We start from the raw sequence: 27,779 nt of genomic DNA on the forward strand, positions 1-27,779 counted from the left end.
TCAAAGACCTATATATTTCAGGCTATAAGCTAAAAATTCCTTAGAAATATAGTAACCGAGCAGGCTCTTAACTGTATGAATAACAAAATAGCTCTATCAAAGGCAAGGCACTTAAACAGTTCGTTTAGGATAGAAATAAATCCGCAATATGTATGGTCGAAGATCAAGCACAATATGCAAATACTTGACAGTTTATATTTATTAGCGAAAAGAACGAACGAATTCCTCGAGAAACCGATCAACGATACGACTCTCTTTCTGTTCGATACGGTTCGAAGCGTACCAGTCGACTTTAATGAAATGCAGTTCTTAACGAGACTAGTTTCGAGCTGGTTGTTTAACCACGTCTTTATTTCAATCTCTGCTTGTTTCTATCGGTCCGTCTAATCGCACCAGCATCGAAAGCCACCTCGGGAATCCGTGACATTCATTTGGTTTCGTATCCGCTTTACGAATACGACAGCTACATCTGGGCTACCTTCCATCGTGTTTTCACATTATCGCGATGTAAATCCCTTTTGATTTCGTTTCCTTTAATATCTGCACGTATTATCGGACCTCTGAATACTGGAAGGTTACTTGAAAACTTGACGTCACCTCGGAATTCATGACGCTTAGATGAATTTATTCTTCATTTAATGCACACTGAGTGAGTAATTTTAATCTATCCAGCCTGACATGTGTCCGAACATATAATTTTAACAGATACAGATTGGTTAACAGATGGTGGTTCCAGCAGATTTTTGCAGACAAAATGTCTCTCTTATTCGTTACGATTCTGACAGTTACAGTCTTTCATATTGATTCCTTCGTTATAGTCACTTAATTCTCTTCGAAACCGCATTTGTAAAATTATTTTCTTTCTAAAATTTTATTCGCAATATGGCATTTATATCGCAAGTGTCATTCTTAAATTTCCATAGTAAAGAAGGAGGTAGAAATGCAGAATACCCATTTTATTTTTTACTCTAGGAAGCCTTGTAGGTAATAGCTGTGGAGAATTGAATATGAAATTCAACTGATATTATCGCTCTCTCAATGATTCACTTTCCAGGGGTTAATCGTGAATAAATTGTCAATATCCAGAGCAAGGAATCATCAGATCAGAATAATTAGCGTTCTAATATAGAATCAATTTTCAATTTCCTCGTTACACGAAGAACTGACATGGGGACGTGGCAGAAATCACGAAAGTGACAAGATTAATCGGCCATTAAACGTATCTTCTTGCGAAATGGTACACAATCAAGAGTGTATCAACCCCAGGGGAACGCATTCCTTTTGTTCAGTACTAGTTACAGGCAACTCGGTGGATAAAAAAAGGAACGAAAGAGGGAACGATAGTAGTTAAGGGCTAAACCTGTTTCTCAGGCTCGTACAGCTGCTCCTGTATTTCGATCAAACGTCATTGGCTTTAATTAAGTCTCGAAAATGTCGATGAAATTGATCGGAATGAAATAGCATCGATTTGTTTCGTCGCCCACACATTCGCGATACAATACAGTAGTGATTCTATACTGGGACCGATAGGAGTAATCGTTTTCGAGAAGAGTTATAAAATCTTTAGGAAATTCTTTCGTTAGTATTCTGATTTCATTAAAGCTTAATACTTTTTACATTTTCTTTCTTTGGCAATAAAATTAATTATTCGATCACACATATTGATCACACTTGTCATTGTTTCGCCTTTTATAATGCGAAAATAATTCATGTTAATTTAACTGTTTAGACTACTATTGAATAAAAATGTAACAAATAAATCATAAATTCGTGCAAAGAAAGATTCAGAATTACACTTATGTGTAATACTTCAAAGGAAAAACTAACGCATGATATGCCACCATGAATTTTTAATAGTCGCTTCTAATGATTCTTGTCTCAAAAATTAGTGCAATAATTAAAAGGTAAATCATAATTTATTTAAGATGAACTTATAATTTCAGGATTGCAAAAAAAAAAGATAAACACAATTCCTAATTAATATTAGTGTATCGAAGTATGTGGTTGAGTTAATAATTTCATTCTAAGACACATTTTCATTAACGAAAGTCTATTATAAAAATAATAACAATTTTCATAATTGCAATCAAGCAAGGTCGATAATTTTCAATCGAATCGCGAGTTTAACTAAAGTAAGTTCTACAAATATTAGTTCACTTAATATGCAAATAGCAGTTTAATTAAGTTATTATCTTCATGCCGAAATAATAAACGTAACTATAATATACTATCACATATCTTCCATTCGTAAAACGTAAGTATATTATTAATACTTGAATAGAACATTAAAAATTAATAGAGACACGATTTGATTAAAATTAATTATTGAGTCATGAAAGTATGAAAAAAAATGATAATTTATATTTCGTTTTATATTTTATTTGACACTAAATGTTGGTAATAATATGGTATTTTAGAATATCTGATTTCGAAATATAAAAGTTTGGTACAATTTCATGACAAAATTATTGCAAAATAGCACTTATGGTATATCAATTTGAAGCTTAAGGCTTATTGTTAGTGAAAATATGACCATATGAATTTTTCAGCAATATTCTTAATACAAAGTGGCTGATTCTTCATTTAACATGAATAACCAAATATCACTAACTATTTAATTTCCTTTAAAGGAATTGATAAACAATTATAAATTGATATATCTCAAGTGCAATTTTGTGGTCATTTTCTATCATCGGATTAATTTAGACTTTTTATACATTAAAATCAGCTTTTTGATAAGCATTAACATAATATTTAAAAACAATTAATAAATTAAATTATTTCGTTTTATCTCAAATTTAACCAAAGGTTATTATTATTTGTGTATTTTAACATGAATCTTTGATAAAAGTCATGAATTGCTGCTGACCTACTTATTAAGATAGAATACTTTTGTGTCTTACTGTACACGTGAATATCTTGTTCTCATAAATTCACTATTAAATTGAAAATCACTTCAAGAAAATTTAAAAGAATATCTGTGAAGTGTAATAGAAAGAAACTTTATTATTGAACTGAAAAGTCTTATCAGTAATATTCTTCAAGTCATATTCATCAGTAATATTCTTTTCTATATCAGTAGCGCAACTCGAAAACATTGAATCTTTTTATATTCCTTTAATTTAGATGCCGCGATAACGTATTATGGAATATCGAATAAAAACGATGGGCATTGCTTTGCTGGACTCGAGGAATGCCCTGATCGTTGATTTTATCGAAAGGGAAGAGTAAGATTTTCTGATAGACAGTTTGACTTACCGAGCCGTATAGAAGACCACAGGAATCCATGCACAGGTACAGGCAGGTCGCAACCCCTTGAATCCTCAGTTGACCTCTAGACACAGACATTCGTTGAAATATTGCTGAAACAAAAAGAAAAAGAACAATAGAACGATTAATTTACTGTACATAGCTTCATTATATTTGATACTTATGACAGGTATCTACACTACAAAAGTGTTAAACTTTTCTTTGACTGATTATTCAATTAGACTTGATCAATTTTTTTGATTAAGAATAAAAAGTATTTAAAGTAATTCGAAAACGTTCATCTAAAACGAATCAAAATTTTAATTTCAAATTCAATTTCATAAAGAAGGATTATATATACTAATTTATTTTTCTATTTTATTCTAAATTTAATAAAAATACAATACCTACATATTGCATTAGTATAAAGTATCACGGTAATTTGTATATTTTGCATATTTCAAATAATTTATTTTCTTTTCTTATAACTACCATGCAGTTTTGTATTTTTATGTAACATGTATGCTGTAAACAAACATTCTAATTCTAATTAGAATAATTCAATTAACCCATTACTGCACTTACTGTTACAGTATGTAATTATCAATCATGAGCTTTGTAATAAAACCTTTTATTTAATTCTCTGACTATTGTTTTGCTAAATACAATATCTAAATTTTCAAATGTAGCTTATAGTAAGAAAATTATTCTGCAAAGTATCACGTTTAAATTTTTAAATAAAGCTTGCAGTAAAAAATGAGATCAGACTTAAAAGCGGATTCAAATGTCTGTCTAATTTTGATTCCTCTACTTTTCGCAGATTAAAACCCTGCCAAGAAGGGCGCTTTCTTTTTTTTCTATTACTAGAAATATTCCATGTGCTAACAACCTGGGAGTCCATTTATCCTCGAGGGCCGGATGTAGACTACTTCGACTCGTTCTGGTTCGAGTGCAGTGTAATCATTCCTATTTTTCGCCGCATGTAAATACAAAGTATACACGGGGAACATTCTTGACAATCTTCCAGGGAACAGGTCATTCCACGTGGTTAGAAGGTATCGATTATCAGAGTCGAATATCGCTAAAGAACGAGTCCATGAAACGAAGATGAAAGTAACTAATTATCGATAGTACCATCAGAATTTATAAATTATGTACATATATATCGTTTTCAGTCTTTCTGTTTCAATCCAATAATTACATTCATTGCATATTACGTCGTTGGTAAATTTATTGATGGTACGATAAAAATATTGTTATTGATGTTCAAGAAACGAGAAATTACAGATCAATTGATCTAACTGAGAAATAGAAGGGTGCTGGCCTGTATACCTACAATTAGTTTAAGTGTGAAATAAGTTTAATTAAATTAGCTTTAAAGAGATTTATGTAAATGAAGGGTAACAGATTTTTTAGAGATTCTTTTTGCTGTATCTGGTCTATGTTACAATTGAAAGGTACAGGAGAAGCAGCCGCATTTTCTTTTAGCAGAAATTTGCTAGAAATTAGTTCTTTTCCTTAAAAATTCTTAAAATCTAAGTACTTATTTTCTAGAGTACCTATATCCAGGATACTCCACAAAATTTCAAGATTTTTTGCAAAATTGTATCGAAGAAAAATTTAAATATGTTTAAATCAGCCTAATTTTCTTAAACTGAAATTCTCTTTTCTCAACATTCTTTTAGAGATATGATCGAAAATTTCTGAATTCGCTTCTGATCTAACTCTTGTAAAATTTCTTCGCAAAAACCCTTTAGTTACTATCATTCACATTTACAAGACTGTTAAGGTCCTATGTAAGGTATCCCGACATACTAATCCTGTTATTAGGATGTATATAATCTATTAAACAAACATAACAGGACTGTAAATTAAGCAGGGTGAGAAAAAAGGTGTATGTGAATGAATACCTTAAACAGAAAAAAAAATAATAAGCCACCAGACAAGGGTGGCTTTTCAGTAGCTGAAACGAGGGTATTAATTTTCACACTATTTGAAAGTTTCTCCGAGCTCTCTAGACCTCTTCTATCAACTATAATATGATATTATTCAGCATTTAAGTAAAATAGAAATGAAATAGATAACATTGCAATAATTTTAACGCATTAACTACTATTAATACTCTAGCAATTTTAGTTAAAAAATAAAAATAGCGATGTTATCGAAGACATTAGAAAACGTAATTAAAATCTTAAGAATTTAAAGTGATCCTATCATGTAATCAATGTTGTAAAGTAATTAAAACAAAAAAACAATTAAGTAAATTTCAAACAAATTTATTCGAGTATATAAGTTGAGTATAAGAACAATAACTTTAAAAATTACTTTTAAAGAAATTTTGTTATATATAAATAAATTTTTGGTTTTTCATTATCTGGAATTTTTGAATTTTAAAATATTGGAATTCTAAAACTTTGGAATCTTACAATTTTAAAATGGTGAACGTCAACATTTTTGAGAAGGATAGTTCAGATTTGGGGGGGGGGGGGGGGGGGGGTAAGGCCCATCCTAGTTATGCGAATCAACACTGAATCACACTCAAGGTTGAGTGAATTTCCCATTATCATTAATGTTACTGAACATTTTCTCTTATCAGAAACGTCGATTCCAAGGTGGACTAGATGTCGTTCTGATTAGACGCGTCTAAGAACGGCTGCTCAAACTTATTTGCAACAGCTGCATCGTGTAAATTTCGCCAGTATAACGTGAGTGAAATGATTTTTTTTTATCTCGTCGTTATACGTTCACGCGATTTAATGGAACTTTAATTTAATCTGGTCGCGTGTATGTCAGGCAGCATGAGCTCTTAAATGAAATTCGAGAATGACGGGAGGACTCGTTTAGGCGAACGAAATGTTGTCGTGAACGGTAATTTGTTAATGTAAACTGTCATCTTGCTGTTTCTTCGTGATGGTGCCAGCGAAATGTATAATTTTTACGTTTCATTGCTATACCGAGATTAATTAATACATTTAATGCTGTGTGGGCCACTGGTGGTCCATGATATTTACCAAATACACATCTTTAGTTAAGAATAAGAAATGTATGCAAGTGTATAAAAATGAATAAATATTTCGTAATAATATTTCCAATGAAGAAACATCTACTTACATACATGTTGTCTTTAAAGATATTATGGCAAAAGCATTTCATAGAAATAAATGACATTGTCAATTATTCATTTAATTTTCTTTATAAGAAAAAGTGAATTTCATAATTAAATTTCTGGTACTGTCATATTATAATCCAAAGGATTTGCCATATTATATATGTATATGTACATATACATAAACAGACTAGTATTTCATAGTAGGTAATTTTTAAGTCTTCAAACGAAGAAACTCATATTATTCTTAATGATGCATTAAGAACATTTTATAGAAATATATGACTCTGTCAGTTATTCATTTAATTTTCTTTATAAATGAAAAATCCTCAGAAACAGTTTCACACTCGACATACTCGCGGCACTTTTCATTCAGTGGACCGATAAAATAGGTACACGAACAGATACATTTTACGTGGGGGTATTTAAATGCATATTAATGCAAATGTAAACTAATACATACGAATTTTTATAATCGTTTCAGATAATATAATAGCGAGCAAAATAACAAACAACCGTGCATCGGATTAAATACCTCTTGGTCAAACTATCATACTAATCGCTAGCAAACAGCATTTAATTAGAAATTATGTCGCAAGTATGTCGGTTCCCGTCGTACCGCCAACTCGTTCAAGAATCCCGATCGAGTTTTACCTAGCGAAATTTAATTAGCATAAAGTGTCGATCTCCCTTTTACATTACGACTCGACCGATCACTTCAACCGACCTTTTTTCTCTCCTTAATAATCGTAATCGTATTCTTGCAATGGCAGAAAGACGTTCGATAAAAGGTAAGATGTCGCGACAAGATCTCGATTCGATTGAAAATCTTAATTAAACGCGGAATTATAATTTCTAGGGGCGGCCTGACAATTTTCGATACGTGACATATGTACGACCACAATTGTCAGATTAAAAAACCTTGTTGTTTAGTTGCTCGCCGATCCACCGTACTTCTTATGAATTCCACAGTAATTATAAATTATTAATTAGCAATTAACTGGGTTTTCTTCGTGCACCGTGGATAATCTGTAGATCGCTCCCTTTTCTATCTTTCTTCATTATTTAACGATTTTTTTTTTTATTTTAATATGTAAAAAAATATGCTCGATGAATGCGAGCAAACTTGTTTCTCGTTTGTTTGAAAATATGTATATATGAAGTTTTCTCCTTGCATTACACAGCATGTTTTTTGCAAAATAATTTGGGATGATAAAAAATTTTAACACGTTGGGTACTACATTAATATTACTTTCATTTTTCACCAAATTTCAGCTATTTGTAATTAGGTTTAATAATTAAGTAAATCAAGAATTTCTAATAATACAGGCGAAGGCGTTTTATTTTATTATACCATATTATTGCGATAAAGCTATAATTGAAATATGTAATTTACATGATATAATTGAATATTACCAAAACAGGTAGCTACTATCCTATGACTTTAAAAGAGGCAACGTGTACCCAGCTACGCAATAAATTGAAGAGCGATCACCTAGAACATAAATTTATGTCTCCAGTCTTCAAAGTGTTAATCATCTTTTGTTAATTATAAAATACATTATACATTCCACGAAATGAATGACTGTCAAAGTATTAGTAATTAACAGGATATACAATAATATCTGCTACAAAAACAATTAAAAATTCAATTATGGTTCATAATTACTAGAATTATACTTCAGTCTTGATTTTCAGTCAACAAACTAAGAGAACGCGTTGGAGCCTTGTTATAATTTTAAAAGCAAAATCTCAACGCGTAACTACTAGTCGAAACGACTAATTTCACTTTTCAATCATAAAACGAGCCACGTTTCTTTTGCTTTCTTTTACACACCGTGCATATATTATTCAAACAAAACAGATTTTTACGCGGTGTTTATATTACGGGGCTGTTCAAAGCTTGAAAATCCGGATGCCTCATAGCGAACCGGAGCACTGTTATTACTGAAATTACAGTGTGGCCAGCTCACGCGATTTTTACGAATTTTCGCCACGATCATTCAATGATGGTGGCTTGTAACGGCTTTAGAAAGAGAGGCCAGCATTAAGGTGTCAAACGTATCACATAAATAATCTTATCGGTACCTTTGGATTTATTTGCTTCGAGAAATTTAAACTCCGAACATCAGTTTCTCTTAGAGTATTCTAATAATAGCTAAACTTAAGAAAAGTCGGTTGATTTGAGGATCATTTCATCTAATTTTCAAAAAAAAAAGCAAAAAAAATGAATTAAGCTTGTGATACAGTTTACAGTTTAGATGTGACAAAATACCATTTGGGTTAAAATTAATTCTTATAAGGTCCTACAGCTTGATTCTGATTTTATTAGTAATGAATAAAATTCATTATTAAATTATTAAAATTGTGTTAAAATTTCATTAGAAATATTTGACTTTCTGAACTATATACATATTATGTGTAAAATTGTTTGATAATCAAAAAATTGATTCCTAATTTTAGAAATGAAAAATTATTAATTCTGGGTTAGATAAATTGCAAGAATATCTAAATAAATAATATGAAATTTAGAAAATGAAAAGGCGAAAAATGTCAAATTAAATTTAATCTTGAAATTATTGATTAGATCAATAAAGATCCATTTTTGTTCAAATTAATAAAATTATAAGTTTTGCAATGCTCTTATAAAAATCTCAAAGACTAAACTTAACTTTATTTCTCATATAGAAATTATCAAAATTTCAAGTAATCCATTGAACAATATTAATTTTTCGAATTATAAAATCGAGAATCCCTAAAATATTGTTTAATAACATACAAATAAATGTTGTTTTAGTGAGTATTGAAAAGGTTAAGAGGCTACAAATTGAACACAAAGCAGTAAACTCGCAGCCAGTTAAAATTTCATTGCTAACAATTTGCTGATCAATAAATCCATTGAGGAAGACGGAAACAAATTGTAACTGGTGGCAGGCCACACGTCCGAAATGGAAAATAGCTCTACAACAGTTTACCATATAACGCGAATCATTAAATAGTAATGATTCAATAATAGACTGTTGAACAGGCATCGAGCGTGTCTCATTCCAATTCACGCCTCAATAACGTTCACTTAGAACATTGTAAAATAGCGAACTTAAAACAGCTACATCTAATCAACGAAATGGAGAAGTAAAGTGTTTACGAGCCCTTTTTCCAACATGAGGAAGAGTGGATTGGTTATGAATGTTTCTTGAACCAGGCAGAGTGAATAGAAATTTGTCAAGCAATCAACTTCAATTGGGTGAACGAATCTCGACTTTTCTGATATTTATTTTTCGCTTTAGCTTACATAGATTTGATCTTTTTGAAAATAAAATTTATAATATATTTGTAATTACAGCGTTATTTTAATAAACGATACGTCTATTATAAAATAATATTAGATAAAACTAAACATATGAATATCTTTACGAAACTGATTATTATCTACGCGCCTATACTTTTACACGGCGAACTACATATCTATATAATATACAGAGTGTTAAAAAATACCTTGAAAACCTCTACACCGCTGGATAGATCACGAAAAATCGAAGTGAAAAGTTCTGTAGCATTTTTCGATGGGATCAATAGTTTAACCACATTTCGTTGTTGAAAATTGAAAAATTGACCAATCAGCGCGCAGCTTGAGTGGCAAGACCCGCGGAGTAGGAGACTAGCCTCCTCTGCCGCCGACGAGCCGCGCCACTGAGTGTCGCGCTTACGCATGCGCCAAGAGTCTAATGGAGACGGAATTAATTAATTATTTAAATAATTAAAACGTTGTTTGCTATTGTAAAGATAGCAATTCTATGGTTTTTTAACCATTTAAGATAGCAATCTTTACTACAGGATACAGACGAAAATTGTACGTGTACAATTTATCAAACCGTTTAATAAATTGAAACAACTGGGTATGACCCACTAATAGATTAAACAAACAAACAAACAAACATTTGCTCTTGGCGCATGCGTAAGCGCGACACTCAGCGGCGCGGCTCATCGGCGGCAGAGGAGGCTAGTCTCCTACTCCGCGGGTCTTGTCACTCAAGCTGCGCGCTGATTGGTCAATTTTTCAATTTTCAACAACGAAATATGGCTAAACTACTGATTCCATCGAAAAATGCTACAGTACTTTTCACTTCGATTTTTCGTGATCTATCCAGCGGTGTAGAGGTCTTCAGGGTATTTTTTAACACCCTGTATAAACTATTAAACGGAAAAAGACGATGTGGCGCTCCAGGCGCATTAGGAACTCTCGCAGCGCCTTCTTTCTTTGACGGGAAGAACAAATCCCTTCTTATATTAACACTTTAAATGCCAATTTGGACCATCAATCAGCAATTACAGTTACTCTAATATTCAGACACGTTTTAAAACAAAATTACTTCTTTAAACTTGGTCCAAACGACAAACGAAATTTTTAATACATATGCACGGCTTAAATCTACAAAACGTATTGTTTAAATTTTCATTAGACACTCATATGAAGAAACAGTAAAAAATAATTTTAATTATTTTCTATGCGATTTCCAAAAATTACAATTTCTTCCATTTTTTTACGCGTTATCTAGTAAATAAGTTCTTTTAACTTTTTAAATAAAAAATTAAGCCTTCTACTACCACTTTTGAAGAAATTATTCCATTTTATATGGTGTCATGATATTAATTAACGTAACTGCATTATAGATCGGGTAATTTCACAAAAAAAAAGAATATAAAAATGACAACAAATCAAAGATGCCATGAAATGTACCACCCTCGTAGAGTAAACGAGAAACAATGATAACGCGTAATTGAAAAAATAAAAAGAATCATAAGACAAAGGGAAGAAAATGATTTGACTATAACATGCTTTCCGCTTCGGAAGCTAACAAGTAGACGTTCAACCTGTCAGACAAGAAACGGAACGAGGGATAAAGGCTTGGTTTCTCTTTCTCGATGTATCGTCTCGATAATCGCTTCCAAGTCGAGGTGACACGTCGCACGTCGTTACCAGCGAATCGCTGAGAAGCGCGTGAAACGATGCAGGGAATCAATTAGAACGCTGACGTTCGTTAACGTTGCAGGTCATTAGCGGCGACCGAGCGACGAGACGCGTGACTAATCCGCGCGACATGAGAATGCAGCCTGCAGGTGAGACTTATTTCGCGACCAATTCAACCACGCGTTCACTTATTAAGAAGGACGAGTAATGCAACCTGTTTTACTATCGGTCATACCGAACCACGTTAATGGCATGTTTAATCTGCTAATGCAAATATAATGCAGTAAATTGTGAGATATGATATACAAAGTGTTTGTAAAATAGTGTGAAATTACGTTTCGAATCGTGTGAAATTACATTGCGAATTGCAGAATTTTAATCAAGACGTGAAAAGGATTTTAATCAGGATGTTCTTTGTAAGAACTATGAAAGAAAAATATTAAATGTTTCATTAATTTCATCAAGATTTTGATGGAGTATATAGAAAAGGTATGAAAGATTATAGTTTTGAGAACGATTGTTAACTGTTCAAGAACTTACTGATCTATGAAGGTTGTGAAGGATTATACTTTTAAGGATCCCTATAAATTGTGAATTAAAAAACCTTTAATGTTAATTATAACAAAATTATGAAGAGTAATTGACAGATCGTTATAAATTCAGATGATTTTTTACTTTTGCATAAAGAATTAATGTTACATAAAATTGTTATTTAAAAATAGTTAGAGAATTTTGAACCTACCTATATTATTTGAAATTTTGTAAATATAAAGCAATTCAATTAAGAACTAATTAAGAATTTTTTCTTCTTTATTCGAAAAATTATTTGTTAAAGGTATCGTAACAAAAACTATTTACAACCCAAGTTTAATAATACTTTAACAGAATTTTTAAGTAGTATTTAAGTATTGGTCCTTCCTTTAACATTACTAATTCCCTACAAACTAAATCACCTGTTGATAAATCAAAGAATTTTGAAACAATATCGAAGAACGTGTGAAGAGATTTCGATAAAATGGACCTTAAAGCATGATTATCTTAAAGCGAGAAACGCGATATCTGATCAATCGATTTACGATGTTCCAATACGACACATTGATTATCACCTTTTTACTTGAACGGCGATAGAAGCATGTAATTATCCAGCTGTATCCCGCATCGTGTCGGTTCTGTAAAAGATCCTACTCTTTAATCTACTTTATCCATGCCGCGAGTAGCTATAAACGAATCCCACGATTAGCATAAGGTAATTTACAACTGGGATTACTTAATCCTCCAAACTTCATTTACAGTGTTGCCTTCGTAATCCCGTCGTGTCGGTCTCGCTTTAATTAAGCGATACATGCACGTGAAAAGGGATAATTAGGATTTATTAGTTTTTAGGCAGCCTGTAATCGATTCGAAGAAACGTATGATTTTCTGATTTGGTCATTAGTATCTAACAGACGGTTTTTGCCGTTTCGGTTGAAAAAATATAAATTTTGGATCAAGCATCATTAACATGTTAATTATTATCTCGCCCACTAATGACTAACGTTTTAAATAAAAGAAAAGAAAAAAAATTGAACAACTTATTTTGCTCCAAAATCGTTCAAACTCTACCGTAGAGAAATACAAAAATTGCGATAAATATAGCGAATAGTTACCGACTCAAATTTAGTTTACTGTAATTGAAAATGATTATTTGTTGAATTTTAATAAATAATTTTGTAAGAAAAAAACATGAAAATCGCAAATTAAGTAAATCTAATAGTAACTGTGCAAGAACTCGGAAATATCGGGTTGGGTCAAGTCTACTCGAGTCGAGTCGAATAAAATCGGATCAGTTCGGGTTCTTGAAAATTTCAAGTACCCCATACTCGGATCGGGTTGGAAATCGTTTTTCGAATTTCAGGAATCTTGAATCGACCGAGATAATTCCCAGCCCGACCCGAGTATCGGCTATCCGAAATTCCCACACATTTCTACTAATAGTACAAAGTAGAAATTGAACTATTTTTCAACGTGTCTGACTATACATGCCCATTTTCCCTGTGACATTGAACGTGTAACCACTTGCTTCATGCTGATTAAGAATTACATTTGTAGGTATCAGATCACTATAAACTTTTTATTTTTTATCTTTATTTTGTCTATATTTGAATTTCATTTGTCTGCTGTTTCTACGTTAATTTCTATAAGAATAGAATAGACTTAAATTCTTAAACATTCGAAAATGCTTTCAGATAAATAGTCAATATGTCCAAGTTGTTTTTTTTTTTTTAATTTTTAAATGCTTAATTATACCTTATGTTCAAAAAGTACCGGGAATTTGTCAATAAAACGAAAACGGTACAATTATTCATCGATATTTATTTTATTCCCTTCAAAGTAATCTCCATCGCAAGCAATACACATATTCCAACGCTTCTTCCAATCCTCGAAACACTTTTCATAGGCCGATTTTGGAATCGCCTTCAGTTCCCTCTGCGAATTCTCCTTTATCGCCTCAACCGTCTGAAAACGCTTTCCGCGAAGTGGCAATAGGAGTCGTGGGAATAGGAAAAAGTCACACGGAGCCATGTCAGGTGAATGCGGAGCTTGTGGAATGATATTAATCTTGTTTTTAGTCAAATAGTCGCGTACAAGATGGGATGTGTGAGCCGGTGCATTGCTTCAACCCTTCTCATGCCCAAAACATCGTGCATAACGCTCTGTACCGATCCTAACGAGACACCAATATCGGCTGCTATCTCCCGGATGCTCACACGACGATTTTCAAGCACAATTCTCTTAACTTTTTCAATGTTTTCGTCAGTCACAGCGGTAGATGGACGACCGGAACGAGGCCCTCTTTTAACTTTTTGTACCACTCGTATGCTCGTGTTTTCGACATTGTCGAATCTCCGAAAGCTACCGTTAACATTTTCAACGCTTCCGCACATGATATTTTGTTAGAAACACAACATTTCAGACAGACTCTTTGCTCAACTAAATTCGACATAGCGAAATTCGCAGAGTAGACCAAACAATGACTGCTTTATAAGTCTATTACGTACAAACTATCTAACAGATTTCGGTTAACAATGACATATAAACAACTGACGGATGTACCGACTTAGAAAACAAATGATCTTACCAATATCTCAAGCGCGGTTCGTTTAAATGAGAAATTCCCGGTACTTTTTGAACATAAAGTATGTATTGTAAGTGGAAAGCTATATTAGAAATCAAGCATTAATGAATTAATAATTATGATAGTATAAAGAATATAGGGTTGTTCGAAGTAACCCAATATTTTGCGTTATTATATTATATAAAATCAGCGAAATGTTGTACAGTGGATTTATGAGAACATTATAAGAAAATTGTTACGCGAGGGCTGTAATTTCCGGAGTGCTTTTAGGACTTGTACCATTTCCGACCGGGAGATACTTCAACTCGCATTTTGAAACTATTAATATCATTAATATTTATAATTATGTATAATTACGTTGCTTCCTTAAGGACTATTAAGAATATATCATCATTGAAACCATTAAAACGAATGATTCTCATCGTTTCGATTTTAAAAGATGATATACAATTTTTGAGTTAATCATCTGTAAGTTCAATCATTTGTGAGTTCATTAAAAAGATTACAAATTACAAATTAAATAGTATAAATGATAATAAAATGACTACAAATAATAAATAATTATGAAAGGCTACAAATTAAGTGCTAAATTATACTGTACAATAGGTATATGTATGTAGAATATCATATGTTCAAGGTAAATTATTCTTACAAACTGACGAATCTTCTTTTAAAAATATGACAGTAGATAAAATAGTAAAAATATAATATCTACACCAAAACGGTAAGGTAGTCGTGTGGAAAAACCCATACGGTCTTTTTGGGGTATTTAACACCTTACCAACCGGAAGCCTATTAACACATTGACTACCACCTAAAAGTAAAAAGAGGAAAAGAAAGTATAGGTTTCTTGAATAGCATTACCTATTATTACACCAATGGCACAAATAGAAAATCTAAAATATAGAATGAAACACTGAAATATTGCACACTTAATACATTGATTGCTATGTAGATTAAGTATAACTGATGCTATGAAATTAATGTAATGAAATAATTATTGTAACATATCAAATTACGTACATCATTGGCGGTCCTCATTATAAATCCTTACATAATTAAGAAGCGATAACAGAAACAATAATTTCAAATAACATTAATATATAATATTAATAGTATGAAATAGCAGATAATGACCGTAAATTAAAAAATTAATCATATCTGTAATAAACTATACGATAATGTGCTTTATTGCATACATCTATTTACATTTAACGTACCTATTAATAAGTTTTTGAACAATAATTGTTTATTTTTAATTCGTTGTTTAATTCGTTTTAATTAGTTATGTTATAATTAAAAGCCTCTTGATGAAATCAATTACAAAGCAACAGTGTTGATTCAGGTGTTAATAATAAAGTTCAGGTAATATCAAGATAGAAACCTTTGTTATATCTTTAACCAGTCAGCTCTGTTTGACGACTATATCCGTCACGTGTAAAATTTAGTTACTATTTGCTATTTAAATTGTAATTTTAGCAAAAACTGAAATATATTCGTAAATTTCAATATGTTTAGAATCTTTGGAGGTCAAAACGAAATAAAACAAACAAATAAAAAGTATAAATAATTTGAGATGAATTCATGCATCCCCGTATGCACTGGCTGGAACTGCTTATCAGTTCCCTATCAGACTACAGGTGTGCTCTTTGTTATAAAAAAAAGATTAGGAAAGAATCGCGGTATTGGTGTTCGACGTGCAAAGTGCCACTATGAGTTGTTCCTTGCTTTAGTGAATATGTACCACTCGACAGCAGTAGTTTACATTTTTAACTTTTATAGATATTTGATTTTTCCTAAGTTTTTCGTTTATTATGTATTTAGTATATGTTCATGTTAAGCGAATGAGTAAATATTAGTAATAAAATTGTTCATTTTATAAAATAAAGCCGTCTTTTTGATCCAATATTTTAACAGCGTCACTTACTCTGTTTGACGACTAGGTATACCCGTCATCGCTTGATTCTCGCGACAACACATAGGTGCGAGCTCTGAAAAGAGGTCGCCACAGCTGATTGGTTAACATACCTATATAATTGAATTTTAATCACTTTTTTATTTTTATTCCTTATTACTTATATCTATATCTTCAGATTTTTATCATTTTATTTATAATTTGGAAAGCTTATTCTAAAATACTTTATAAATAATATCACCTGCTAAGACGATTAATACATCATTCATAGGCAATGATAAGACAAAATATTCGAACAGTACTTAAAATGGGATAATAATCAGTAAGATCCTAATTCTTTATTTTTCAAAGCATGGCAATTTTAAGCATCAACTTTATCGTAACACTTTCCTACAACAGAAAAATGTATCCCTTCAATAACTTTCTTATTATCACTCTATAATTAAACATTTACTAAAAATTACTCGGAACAATTACATTTTAATGGCGCCACTTTGTACTCCATAGGAAAGTTAAACCCTCTATCATTTTAGAAGATTGATCTAATAATTTCAATGAGCTTCTATCTCCGCTACAAGGTCCTTACAAATAAACACACAATTTATTTTTCCAATTATATCAACAACACGATATTATTTCGCTACACATCATCTGGTGTATGTACCTACATTCGATGATTCATGCGATCGAAGCATCAACCTCCAGAAACATCCTAATCGTTAATCGATCGGTCGATTTCTGCCGTAAACGAAGCAATCTCAGTGAAATTGTTATACGTTCAGGCATAAGTTAACCGGTGTTTGAACCGTGTTCATCATGACAAAAAGTCCACGAAATTTCTTGTCATGCAATATTCATCGACGCGATTATTGGTACGAGAACCGCTGGTAATTACTAATGAAGGCCCGTTGATGGGCTATCGGTAAATTACGAATACCAACTGCTACCACGAGGCGCGATCGTAACTGTATCAACGAACGAGGAATCGATCGTAGTCCTTGATATCGAGCGCCTTTTTTTGCGCATCTTTACAACTCCCTGCACACTTTATGCCACAACGTTTCCCACCTTCTTCGTCTTCCTTCTTAATCATTTCTTTCTTTTTCCCGGTAGTGATCGACGACTGTTTTACGACACGCACATTCTTCCCACCTTTTTCTTCGTGCATTTTCCTTTTCTCGTTTTACATTTCTTGCGATGATACACCGTGCCGACAGGGAATAATGTTTAATCGAGGAACGATATATCGTTTTCTACCTGAAAATTATTGCTGACCGATCGTCATTGATTTGCCTCGCGCTACTTTTTTTTCTTTCTTTGCACATTACATCGCTTCGGTAAGGTTTATGCATTGCGATCCGAGGAAGTGGTAATTTGTCGGCTCGTTATGACGAGTAACGTTTACACGCGAATCCTGACCCTATGTAACGAGTACGAATAGTGTTTACTAGATACATTGATCTTAGAGTATCAAATTGTGATAATAAGATATTGTATTTACAATGCAATTAGTTGTCAAGGATTTAAAGTTTATTATTCGGTACAACGATTTGCACATTTGTAATTCAACGTGACTGTTACGGGTCATTCTTGTAGAATACGTTATTTTTTTATCAATTATTTACCGGGATTTTAAAAACTATAACATATTATGACGATTAACGCGTTTGTTATTTAATATGATGAGTGCGAATCATATGTACTTATTTACACTTCGATTAAATCCCCAGGGCAAACGGTGCATCTAATCTATCGATATCGAGCACAAATAATTAGGCATTCGATTTAAAAAAACAAAGGTGACCACTCTATCTTCTCTACACCTCCACTTACAAGAACACTATTTATATCACATTATGCAGTTTCTTAAGCTCTATAACTTTTGTAACTAACATTTTCTCGTATTGTTTGAAATAACCAAGATATTTAAGTGGACAGAGTTTGTGAGACACACTGTACATACAGGGTGTCTCACGATTGCCTTGACAGCCAAAGAGGGATGATTGCTAGGGTGATTCTAAACAACTTTTTCCTTTGCCAAAATGTTGGTTAAGGCTTCGTTTTCGAGTTATTAACAAAAAATACTGACCAATCCGAGTGCGTACAGCGTGCGGGCTCAGGGACGGCAGTGTCGACTACGAAAATCGGGCCTGACGTAGGTCGCGAACGAACAGCTCGGCACCCTGTTGGCATAGCACAATAAACAAAGTGAACTGGTTGAACATTTTTAGTCGTTTAAAATGAATACGGAACCTAATTTCTTGTCGTCTGTCATAATGTAAAAATGGAAATTCTAACCATTATAAACAACAAATAAAAATAATTGAAATGGAATAATTAATAAACGTTTGAATTGGAGGCTACGTTAATGATGAAAAATTTGAAAACAATTTAAATGAAACTTACCGATTCGTTCCTAATTTAACCTGCTACGCTGAAAGCAGAAAATTGCCACTGGGTCGGTCCCAACCATTCGACGAGGAAACACGTTCGGTAGAACAGCTGATTTTATGGTCAGGCCATTGAACTCGTCTCATTTATTGCACTTAGTTAGGTATGAATAATAGGCAAGGTGTTTTTTCGTCGAATGGTTGGAACCGACACAGTGACCCAGTAGCAATTATCTGTTTTCAGCGTAGCAGGTTAATTTAAGAACGAATGGGTATTTCATTTAAATTATTTTCAAATTTTTCATCATTAACGTAGCCTCCAATTTAAACGTTGGTTGTAGTGCCGAATACGACCAGTCGCCGATCAAGATGAAATTTTGAGGGGCGTGGGGGAGGGGGGAGGGGACCCCAAATATAAAGTGGTATCTTCGGCTTCCTATTAGTTTCCGAGATATTAATTAAAAACTTTCGTACAATACATAGAATTTTTCCTGTACAGACGCAACTAACACTACCGTCTTCGCTGTAGCAACCGTCATCGTCAAGTGTCGAACAATCGTTCACACCATAGCGATATCGGCTTCCGTTTCTATAGGGTGTTCCATGTAAAATCTATTTTTTTAGTTACATTACGTTATGTTTTATATTTTATTACTAATTCTCAAGGAATTAAACACAATTGATTTATACGTAGGTTAGGTCAGGGCAGATAAATTTCCGGCCGCCGGAAGGCGGCCGGCAACGCTACAACAGTCGTCGTATCTCCAAAGTTTTGAATAGGACACCCTATAGATAGTCAGGTTGAAATCCCCGCTGTGTCAACGGCTGTTCGACACTTGACGATGTCAGCTTACTACAGCGAAGACGGTTGTGTTAGTTATATCTGTATAGGAAAAATTGCATGTATTGTACGAAAGATTTTAATTAATATCGCAGAAAAAGTAATAGGAAGCCGAAGATACCACTTTATATTTGGTGTCCCCTCCCCTCTCCCTCAAAATTTCATCTCGATCGGCGACCGGTCGTATTCGGAACTTCATCCCAAACGTTTATTAATTATTCCAATTCAATTATTTTTATTTGTTATTTATAATGGTTAGAATTTCCATTTTTACATTATGACAGACGACAAGAGATTAGGTTCCCTATTCATTTTAAACAACGACTAAAAATGTTCAACCAGTTCACTTTGTTTATTGTGCTATGCCAACCGGGTGCCGAGCCGTTTGTTCGCGACTTACGTTCGGCCCGGTTTTCGTAGTCGACACTGCCGTCCCTGAACCAGCGCGCTGTACGCGCTCGGATTGGTCAGTGTTTTTGCTTAATAATTCAAAAAGGAAGCTTCAAACCACTTTCTCGCAATGGAAAAAGTTGTTCAGAATCATCCCACCTACCACCACTTCAGAGGGTGAAAATACGTTACGGGACACCCTGTACAAGTTCCGAATTGCGGTATGATAGGTGTCGAGGGCAGGGATCGTCTGTTGTCAGTCCCACTGGACGAGTCTGACAGACGATCCCGAGATGAAACGCCTTTTTCTCCCCTCTCCTACAGTAATTTAATTCTTTCCAGTGTAAATGTTTATACGCAAATGATAACGCCAGACTGTTATACGGAGCCTCTTTCCTACGTTGTCATTTTTCTCAACGATATCTGTGGAGGAGGACGAAAACCCAGAACATCTAAAGTGAATTAGTACAATACCATTATTTGCACAGATTTGATAACTTATTATCTATCATGATAATTAATTCGTTATAATTTATAGATTAAGTAATGAAATAACTGGTCCTACGTTTCTTTCTTCTATTATAGAAAAGTTAAATAAATATTTATTGAATAATGAATTGTTAATAATAAAGTGTGTATATCTAAATAAATTTTCTGTCGAATACTGTTAATATTAAAAAAATATATTTATAGGTTTCAGGTTGATAAAGTAATATTCCAGTACTTGTGATAATTGATTTTTTTCAATAAGTTCAGAACTTCAAAACAATTTTAATAAAATGTGAATATAAATGTAAAGTAACATTTTTTAATTCCTCTTTGTGATTGATAGTTGTTAAAAATAAAAAATTCATTTATATCACAAGGAACATCAATGATACTGGAGTATCCATAAAAGATCTGTCCTGTAATACAAATCTTTCAAAGTTTAATTTCGTAGCAATGTATAATGAAGTAATAATAATTTGTCTCGTGATTAAGTAAAAATAAAATGAAATGTTAGATTTTATTATGCAATGAAATGAAAAAAATAGAGAAAGAGAAAGCATCGAAGAGTTCGCGTAATTTATCGTAATGCGAAAAGGAAATATCCGAGAATCGAGTGTGCTCGAATCGTAATAATAATAAGATAGAAATAATCACGATCAACGCGAAAGAATAAATAATTTAAAAGTCAAGGCTGAATCACTTTCATCCGAACTGGTTCTTGCCGTAAAATACCAACTATATCACGCGTTTTCCTTCAATCCTACCCCTTTTCTTTCTCTTGGTTTGCAAGAAATCTTAATCGAAACTTCTCTTTTCCTACGTTGTCGGTATTTAAGGAAAAATATTTGCATGCACGCCGCAACGCTTGCTACGATATAAATTTAAATCTTTCGCCTGTATACGTTTATTAGTTGCCGTTTAATTCCGCTAATATTGCAGAAGATTACAATGTAACTCGATCACTTACGTGAAATGTTATTTCTCTTCGATATATGTATAGATATTATTCTTGGCAAAACCAGTCTTAATCAACTATCTAATTAAATATTGAAGCTACCTACGCAAATCGTAATTCAAATATTACATTTACGATTAAGGAATCTATTATTTTATATTTCAGTAATATACGTGTATAGATGTGCTGCTGGTTTAATCAGTTTAAAGCACTTTGTTGGAAAACGGAAATCTCAATCTTAATTTCTAGGTTTTCTTTTCTTAATTAACCTATACACAGACTAGTAGAATATTATTATTGTGATATTCGAATATCATTATATTAATATTTCTTACATTTCTTTCTGAATCATTTAAAGACTTAATGCATAATAAAATACTAATCTGTGTTAAAGTATTTTATTAATATTTTACAAGGAAGGTATTATTGTTTAATATTGTTATATGTATATTATAATAAACCAAAAAAAAAAAATTAACAATACATCTTTCTTTATCTAGAAAAGTAAAAATATTTTTGAGAGGTAAATAACCCTACACGAATAGCAGTGTCAAGTAACGATTTATTTGTTCCATAATAGGGATGATACCTTTTAAAACATTTTACGAATACATTGTTAATTAAAAGAACTGGGTTACTGATGTTACTTTAGAAGTTGACGTAAATAAATAAATAACTAAATAAATAAACATCTTAGAATTCTAGAACGTATGTCAAAACCATAATCACAGGGAATTTCCATTCATTCAAACTCAATGTTTCCTTTAATGTTTCGTAGAAGCATCAATAAACGGGGGGGGGGGGGGGGGATAAAAAACATAATAATAATTATGAAAAATCGAATTTAAAAAATCGATTTATTGGGAAAGATTATTGTTGCATGTCATGCGTGAAAATTGTATAACATTTTTCAATGAAAGAGTAAGTATTTAGTATTTATCTTTTTACAAAATTACTTAACGATAAGTGGAAGTTTTTTCGAAGAATGGTATACGTTTTGTAATCTCTATTTACATGTAGCAGTAGCAGTATCAACAGTGCTAAATATCGCAACTGTAGTAGTACTAATAATAATATGTAGTAGTAGTAATTTGTTAGCTTTAAGCACACAAATCGTTGCAAACCAGTCTTTACTGTAAACACTTTACTTTTTTCGTGTTTGCAGAATCTGTATTTGCTTTCACACGAACATCCACTTTGCGCAATATTGTGCTTCAGGTAAAAAAGTGTTCGATGAAAGAAATTGTAAGTACAATCAATAATGTGTGTTTTTGTTTCTTTTCAATTTAATACCCGAGTTTTATAAGACCAGATAACAAATGAAATTGAAAATAGTAAAAAAAGATATTTAATTTAAGTCGTTCAATATAAAAAACGATAGAGAAGAAAAAAAATAGAAAATTTTCGGACATACTGCTGGAACTGTTGAGACCTTGAAACAATTTTAATTTGAAAAGGTCAATAAAAATTTTAATAGTTATGGAATTACATGAAATCAGGTATTTTTCATTTTAGGGCAAAACTAATTGTTTAAAAGTTTTCTGTAATATTTATGAAATACTATATTATAAAATTTGATAGATAGATGTAATTCTCAAAATTTTAATTCTGGGAATAGTAATATTAAAATTAATTTAGGAAAAACCAATACAGTTGTTAATTATTAAATATTATAAAATTTAATATATTTATATGACTGGATATAAAGTGAATGGATAATAAAGTGAATATTAGATAAAATTTTGCCGGGTAAACTTTTACACGGCAGTGGTGTTTTCTCCATTTTTTACATCGTCATATTCCTTAAAGAAGTATTAAGTAAAGCCCTAATATTATACTTTGCCATTTATTCTATCAATGTGAACTAGACTTAAAGGTTGAGTTCAAACGATACGTGGTAAAGCAAGTTCAAATGTCGAGCTGTCATGCGATTTGTTAGCCGTTTAAAATGGTCGTGTGGTGCGTGACTTTATTCACGTACGGGCGAATATTACGTGACAATGAGCGACCTTGTCTGCTCTTGATCCGATGATTTCTCCGTGTTCTAAGAATGAATAAACGAAAATTCTCTTTCACCGGAAAGCATCGTCGATATGACGCACAAATCAGAATAATTTCGTCGCGATGACTCATTCGAATTAAAGTGTACAAATCAGGCACAGGCATTATTTAAATAATTTATTTCATGATTCGATGTTGATTGGTGCATTTGATTTTCTTTTTTTAATTCTTATATTTTATGTAGCTGGTGATAATGAAAAATGTGTATTTGAAAATTCCAGCATGTTATTACATCTAAAATATCATTATCTAGATTGATTCTTTGGTTTCCTTTTAATCTCACGTTTCAAAATTAGTCATTTCCTAGAGAGCATAGACTTTCTAGTATTACGCTAGATTACGAGCTGTTTCGAGTATAAAATTTCAAAAGAAAATCATCTTCTACGCTGACAATGAGATAAATATTATATCTTACCTCCGACCAGTTTCGAATTTTCATTTTAATTTTCTACGAACGGAATCTTTATTTTTAAATACTTTGAAAATGTAAAAATATCATTTGTATAAAAGTTGTAAAGTTACATAAAAATAACAGAAAATAATATTTTAACAGCTATTAAATCATTTTTCAAACGGAAATTTATGTTGATTAATTGTAAATTCTGTTTCCTAACAGCAGAAATTTCACTTCTTTTCTTTTATTTGTGTTTCTAACTAATTAACTAAATGATAATAAATAAGCGTAACACATAATAAATAAATAACCAGTGAACAAAATCGTATAACCTTAGTCTAAATTTTAAATAAGATAACAAATACTAATACAATTTATTTCATAAATACATCATTACTTAAATACCATCAATTAAGATAAATAACGGAGTAAATATAATACATAATGAATAAAATAAAAATTTTATTGGAAAGGAAGTTTATTTAAATAATGCTCAGTCTTGAACTGTACCAACTTCAAGTAAATAAGTGTTAATTAATAGTTGCTAATGACATTTACTGGATGCAACGGTCAATAAATAATATAAAAAACAGAACCTACAAGTAACATATGCATATTTTTAATTTTTCCAAATTGTATATAATGTTCATGTACAGTAATGATGCCCATGAGGTACACCATTCGATCGGATTGACGAAACAAAGGTAATCAGGAGTTCAGGTTGCTCATGTTTCAGACTTGCCTATACCGCAACATGCCTCTTCTGTTTCTACTAGAACTGAAGTCGAGAGATCGGAACCGATGAAAGAACGAATCGTGGGATTTATTACGTAGCCGCATAAAATTTATGCCCATCTGATTAAATTCCAAACGTCGTGGCCGCTTAAGTCCCAAGGAATATCTATGGGCAAATTAGCGCCGGTCCTGCTCCAAGTTAAACGGAAACTAAAAACTTTAACGAGGACAAATAACTGGAAAGGTGATGTATTGCGGTTAGACACGTTACTCATCTCGTCGCGTTAAATCCTTGAATCTACCAACCAGTATTCTTCCTATTTCGAGAGATTGAATGACTCGATTCGAAATCATTCGAAGATGAAGGAACCGATTTAAATGTACTTGAAACACGGTGACACAGTCGCGTTCTGATTGTAAGTAGATTCATTCAGATTAAACTATTATTAAAATGATCACTGATATGTTAATTCATCTTTTAATTAACTTTTGCTCGTCCAATTTTTACCACGGGAACAACTCTAACTCATCAGAATATAACAAAGATTTGGAAACATATTACTTAGATTTGGGCAAAACTTGAAACAATATTTTAAATAATGTAATATCAATATTGCCACAGTTGTGTGTCTTTTTGACAGTAATAAGCAATGCACATAAATGATACAAATATAGATAAAATAAATAGATAAATATAAAATTGTGTTTTTAAGAAACATTTTCTGTAAGATTTATTGTACTTATATCGTCTTATATTACTTGCTATGTACCTACCATAAAATGAGTCTAAAGAAGAGTAATTTATCATTAACTATTCCTAGAAAAGTTCCAAGTTTTCTGCACCATCAATACTTTTCACAGTAACAGAAATAAATCTTTCTTTTCACTACTTCTGCCACAAGCTAATATTTTCCTAGAATGTCTGTTTGAGAAGAAAACAGTGCTCTAAAAGTCGGCAAACCCTCAAAGCGTGTAAATACTAAAAAAGAGACGTGGAATAATATACAAAAGACAATGTGCATGATGAGGAAGGAAGTTAGAACAGGTGGAAAATCCTCGAAACATCCGTACCTCTGACGAAGTTCGTTTATTTTCTATGCCACTCGATTTGTTGACGGTATGCACCAAGCTATTTGTGATATCATTCACATCCACCAGATATATCCAAACCACGAATATTTTAAGAACCTTCTAACATTTCTGGCTTTGTAAAATTCTATGAACTTCGATGATAATCAAACAACCAAAAGATAAAGAAGGAGTTCACTGATTGTGAAAAGCAAGTAACAATCGTCAAGATTGATCTCATGTATGAACGACAATTTTGAATTTCTATAGAAACCCATCATCTATATCATTAACAATTCCTTTACTTATTCAATAAAAAATATCCATGTTAGATATTTAAAATTATTGATAATGAAAGCAACGAAATATTGTGAAGATAACAGGTAAAATTAGTTAAAAATAAAAATACTATTTAATGAAACTTTTAAAAGCTTCAGTGTAGTACTCTGCAAATCTTTGTTAGATAAATGTATCATAAATTATTTCGAATTAAGCAGCGAAAGAAGTGCATATTATATCCTTGTTATTGCAATATTTTTATTAAACACAATCAATAAATACACATAATAGTAATTAATCATCAAAAATATAAACATAACAGTGTAAAGATTAGATTAAAATCTCATTGATTTATATAATAAATTAGTGTTAATAAAATATATGTATGTATATTTATACAATGAATTAATAAAATAATGTATTTACTTTACAAAATATTTTAAGGAAGCGATATAATTACTCTCCAATAATTAAAGTTACTATGAATCTATCCATCCCCTCCCCTTTAATTTAATTATCAATTTTTTATTTTTTCTGCTTAATTTCAAATCTAAACGTGATCAAATTACTTAACGCAGTCAACCAGATATCAAAAACTCAAAGCTGTTATAAATAATCCAGTATCATATCTTGTGGAATTTGGTAATTGTCTACTATGCTGGCTTCCTCTTTACCGCATGGCTTTAGGTTTACATTTAGGATTACATTTAATTTTAATGTAATATTAGAAGTACTTAGATTTGTTTGCGATACTTTTTTTTTAAAGATATTCTATCTTTTTAACCTTTTTGAGTATGTTAAAAATTTGAAAAAAATCGAATATGATGATCAAACAGTAGATAACTGCCTGGAATTCAATTAGAAGACAAAAAATTATGTTGTAACTGTGGGAAAGGCACCAGTCTTTCATTAATTTTTGAGTATAATATTTTTAATAAAGAACAGTTACAAGAATTTTGTCCGGACATACATTACGACGCAATAGGACTAACTAGCGATGGGCAATACAGTATCGATATTTAACATGACGATATATTGCAGTATCGATACTTAATATGTGAATATCGAAATTTTGATACAATGTATATACAGTAAGGAGAAAATTAGATAGAAAAATATTTTGTAGCAATAAGTTTCACTTACATGTTTATTCACATATATAGAATGTATGCAATATTGATCTGAATGTATAGTAATGCATAAATTAATAAATAGTTATGTAAACGTAAATTAGATATAAACTGTTAACAGAAGATCTGTATATAGATTCTAAATAATCCTCGTAATGGATGCACGTCCAAAAAAATTAAAATATTAAATATAATAATATGTTTATCATATATAAAACAAATATTTGAATAAATAGTCTATTTTTTACTGAACTTCACTTCTAATTTAATTGTACGTATTGATATCAATAATATCGATACTTTATTCCCAATTGATGTATATCGATACGTATCTATGCCCATCACTAGGACTAATTGACCAACGCTTGCATTCACACTCATTTCTACCAACACTCACTTCTGCCAATCACCACACTCTCCTGCCTACATTCACTCCATTGCCAACCCAATCATTCCTTTCACATTCACATACAAAAACAAACCTCACAGTAACCTTTTTCTGAAAAGCGCTCAAATATTTTAATTATCCTGTCCATTCGACTTTCGTCAAATATTCCTTTGAATGAAATAAGTAGAACAACGGAAGCTAGCACAAACTAAAAAGAAGACGGTTCGAAAGAAGCTGCACGTGTTGCATCAAAATAAATTACGAATACATTTCGCGATGCGGGCAAATGAGTTACCGAGTGTCAC

General features: G+C 31.8%; 1 protein-coding gene across 1 annotated transcript in view; it reads right to left on the reverse strand.

The window, feature by feature from the left end:
• Positions 1-27,779, reverse strand: part of LOC117610641 (uncharacterized) — a 180,140-nt gene that overhangs the window by 47,281 nt on the left and 105,080 nt on the right. Inside the window, exon 2 of the mRNA XM_076692300.1 lies at positions 3,259-3,362. Within this exon, the coding sequence (XP_076548415.1) occupies positions 3,259-3,362 (104 nt within the window). The remainder of the gene's footprint in view (positions 1-3,258; positions 3,363-27,779) is intronic.

Source organism: Osmia lignaria, chromosome 14 (assembly GCF_051020975.1).
Source record: "Osmia lignaria lignaria isolate PbOS001 chromosome 14, iyOsmLign1, whole genome shotgun sequence".
In the NCBI taxonomy this organism is placed as follows: domain Eukaryota; kingdom Metazoa; phylum Arthropoda; class Insecta; order Hymenoptera; family Megachilidae; genus Osmia; species Osmia lignaria.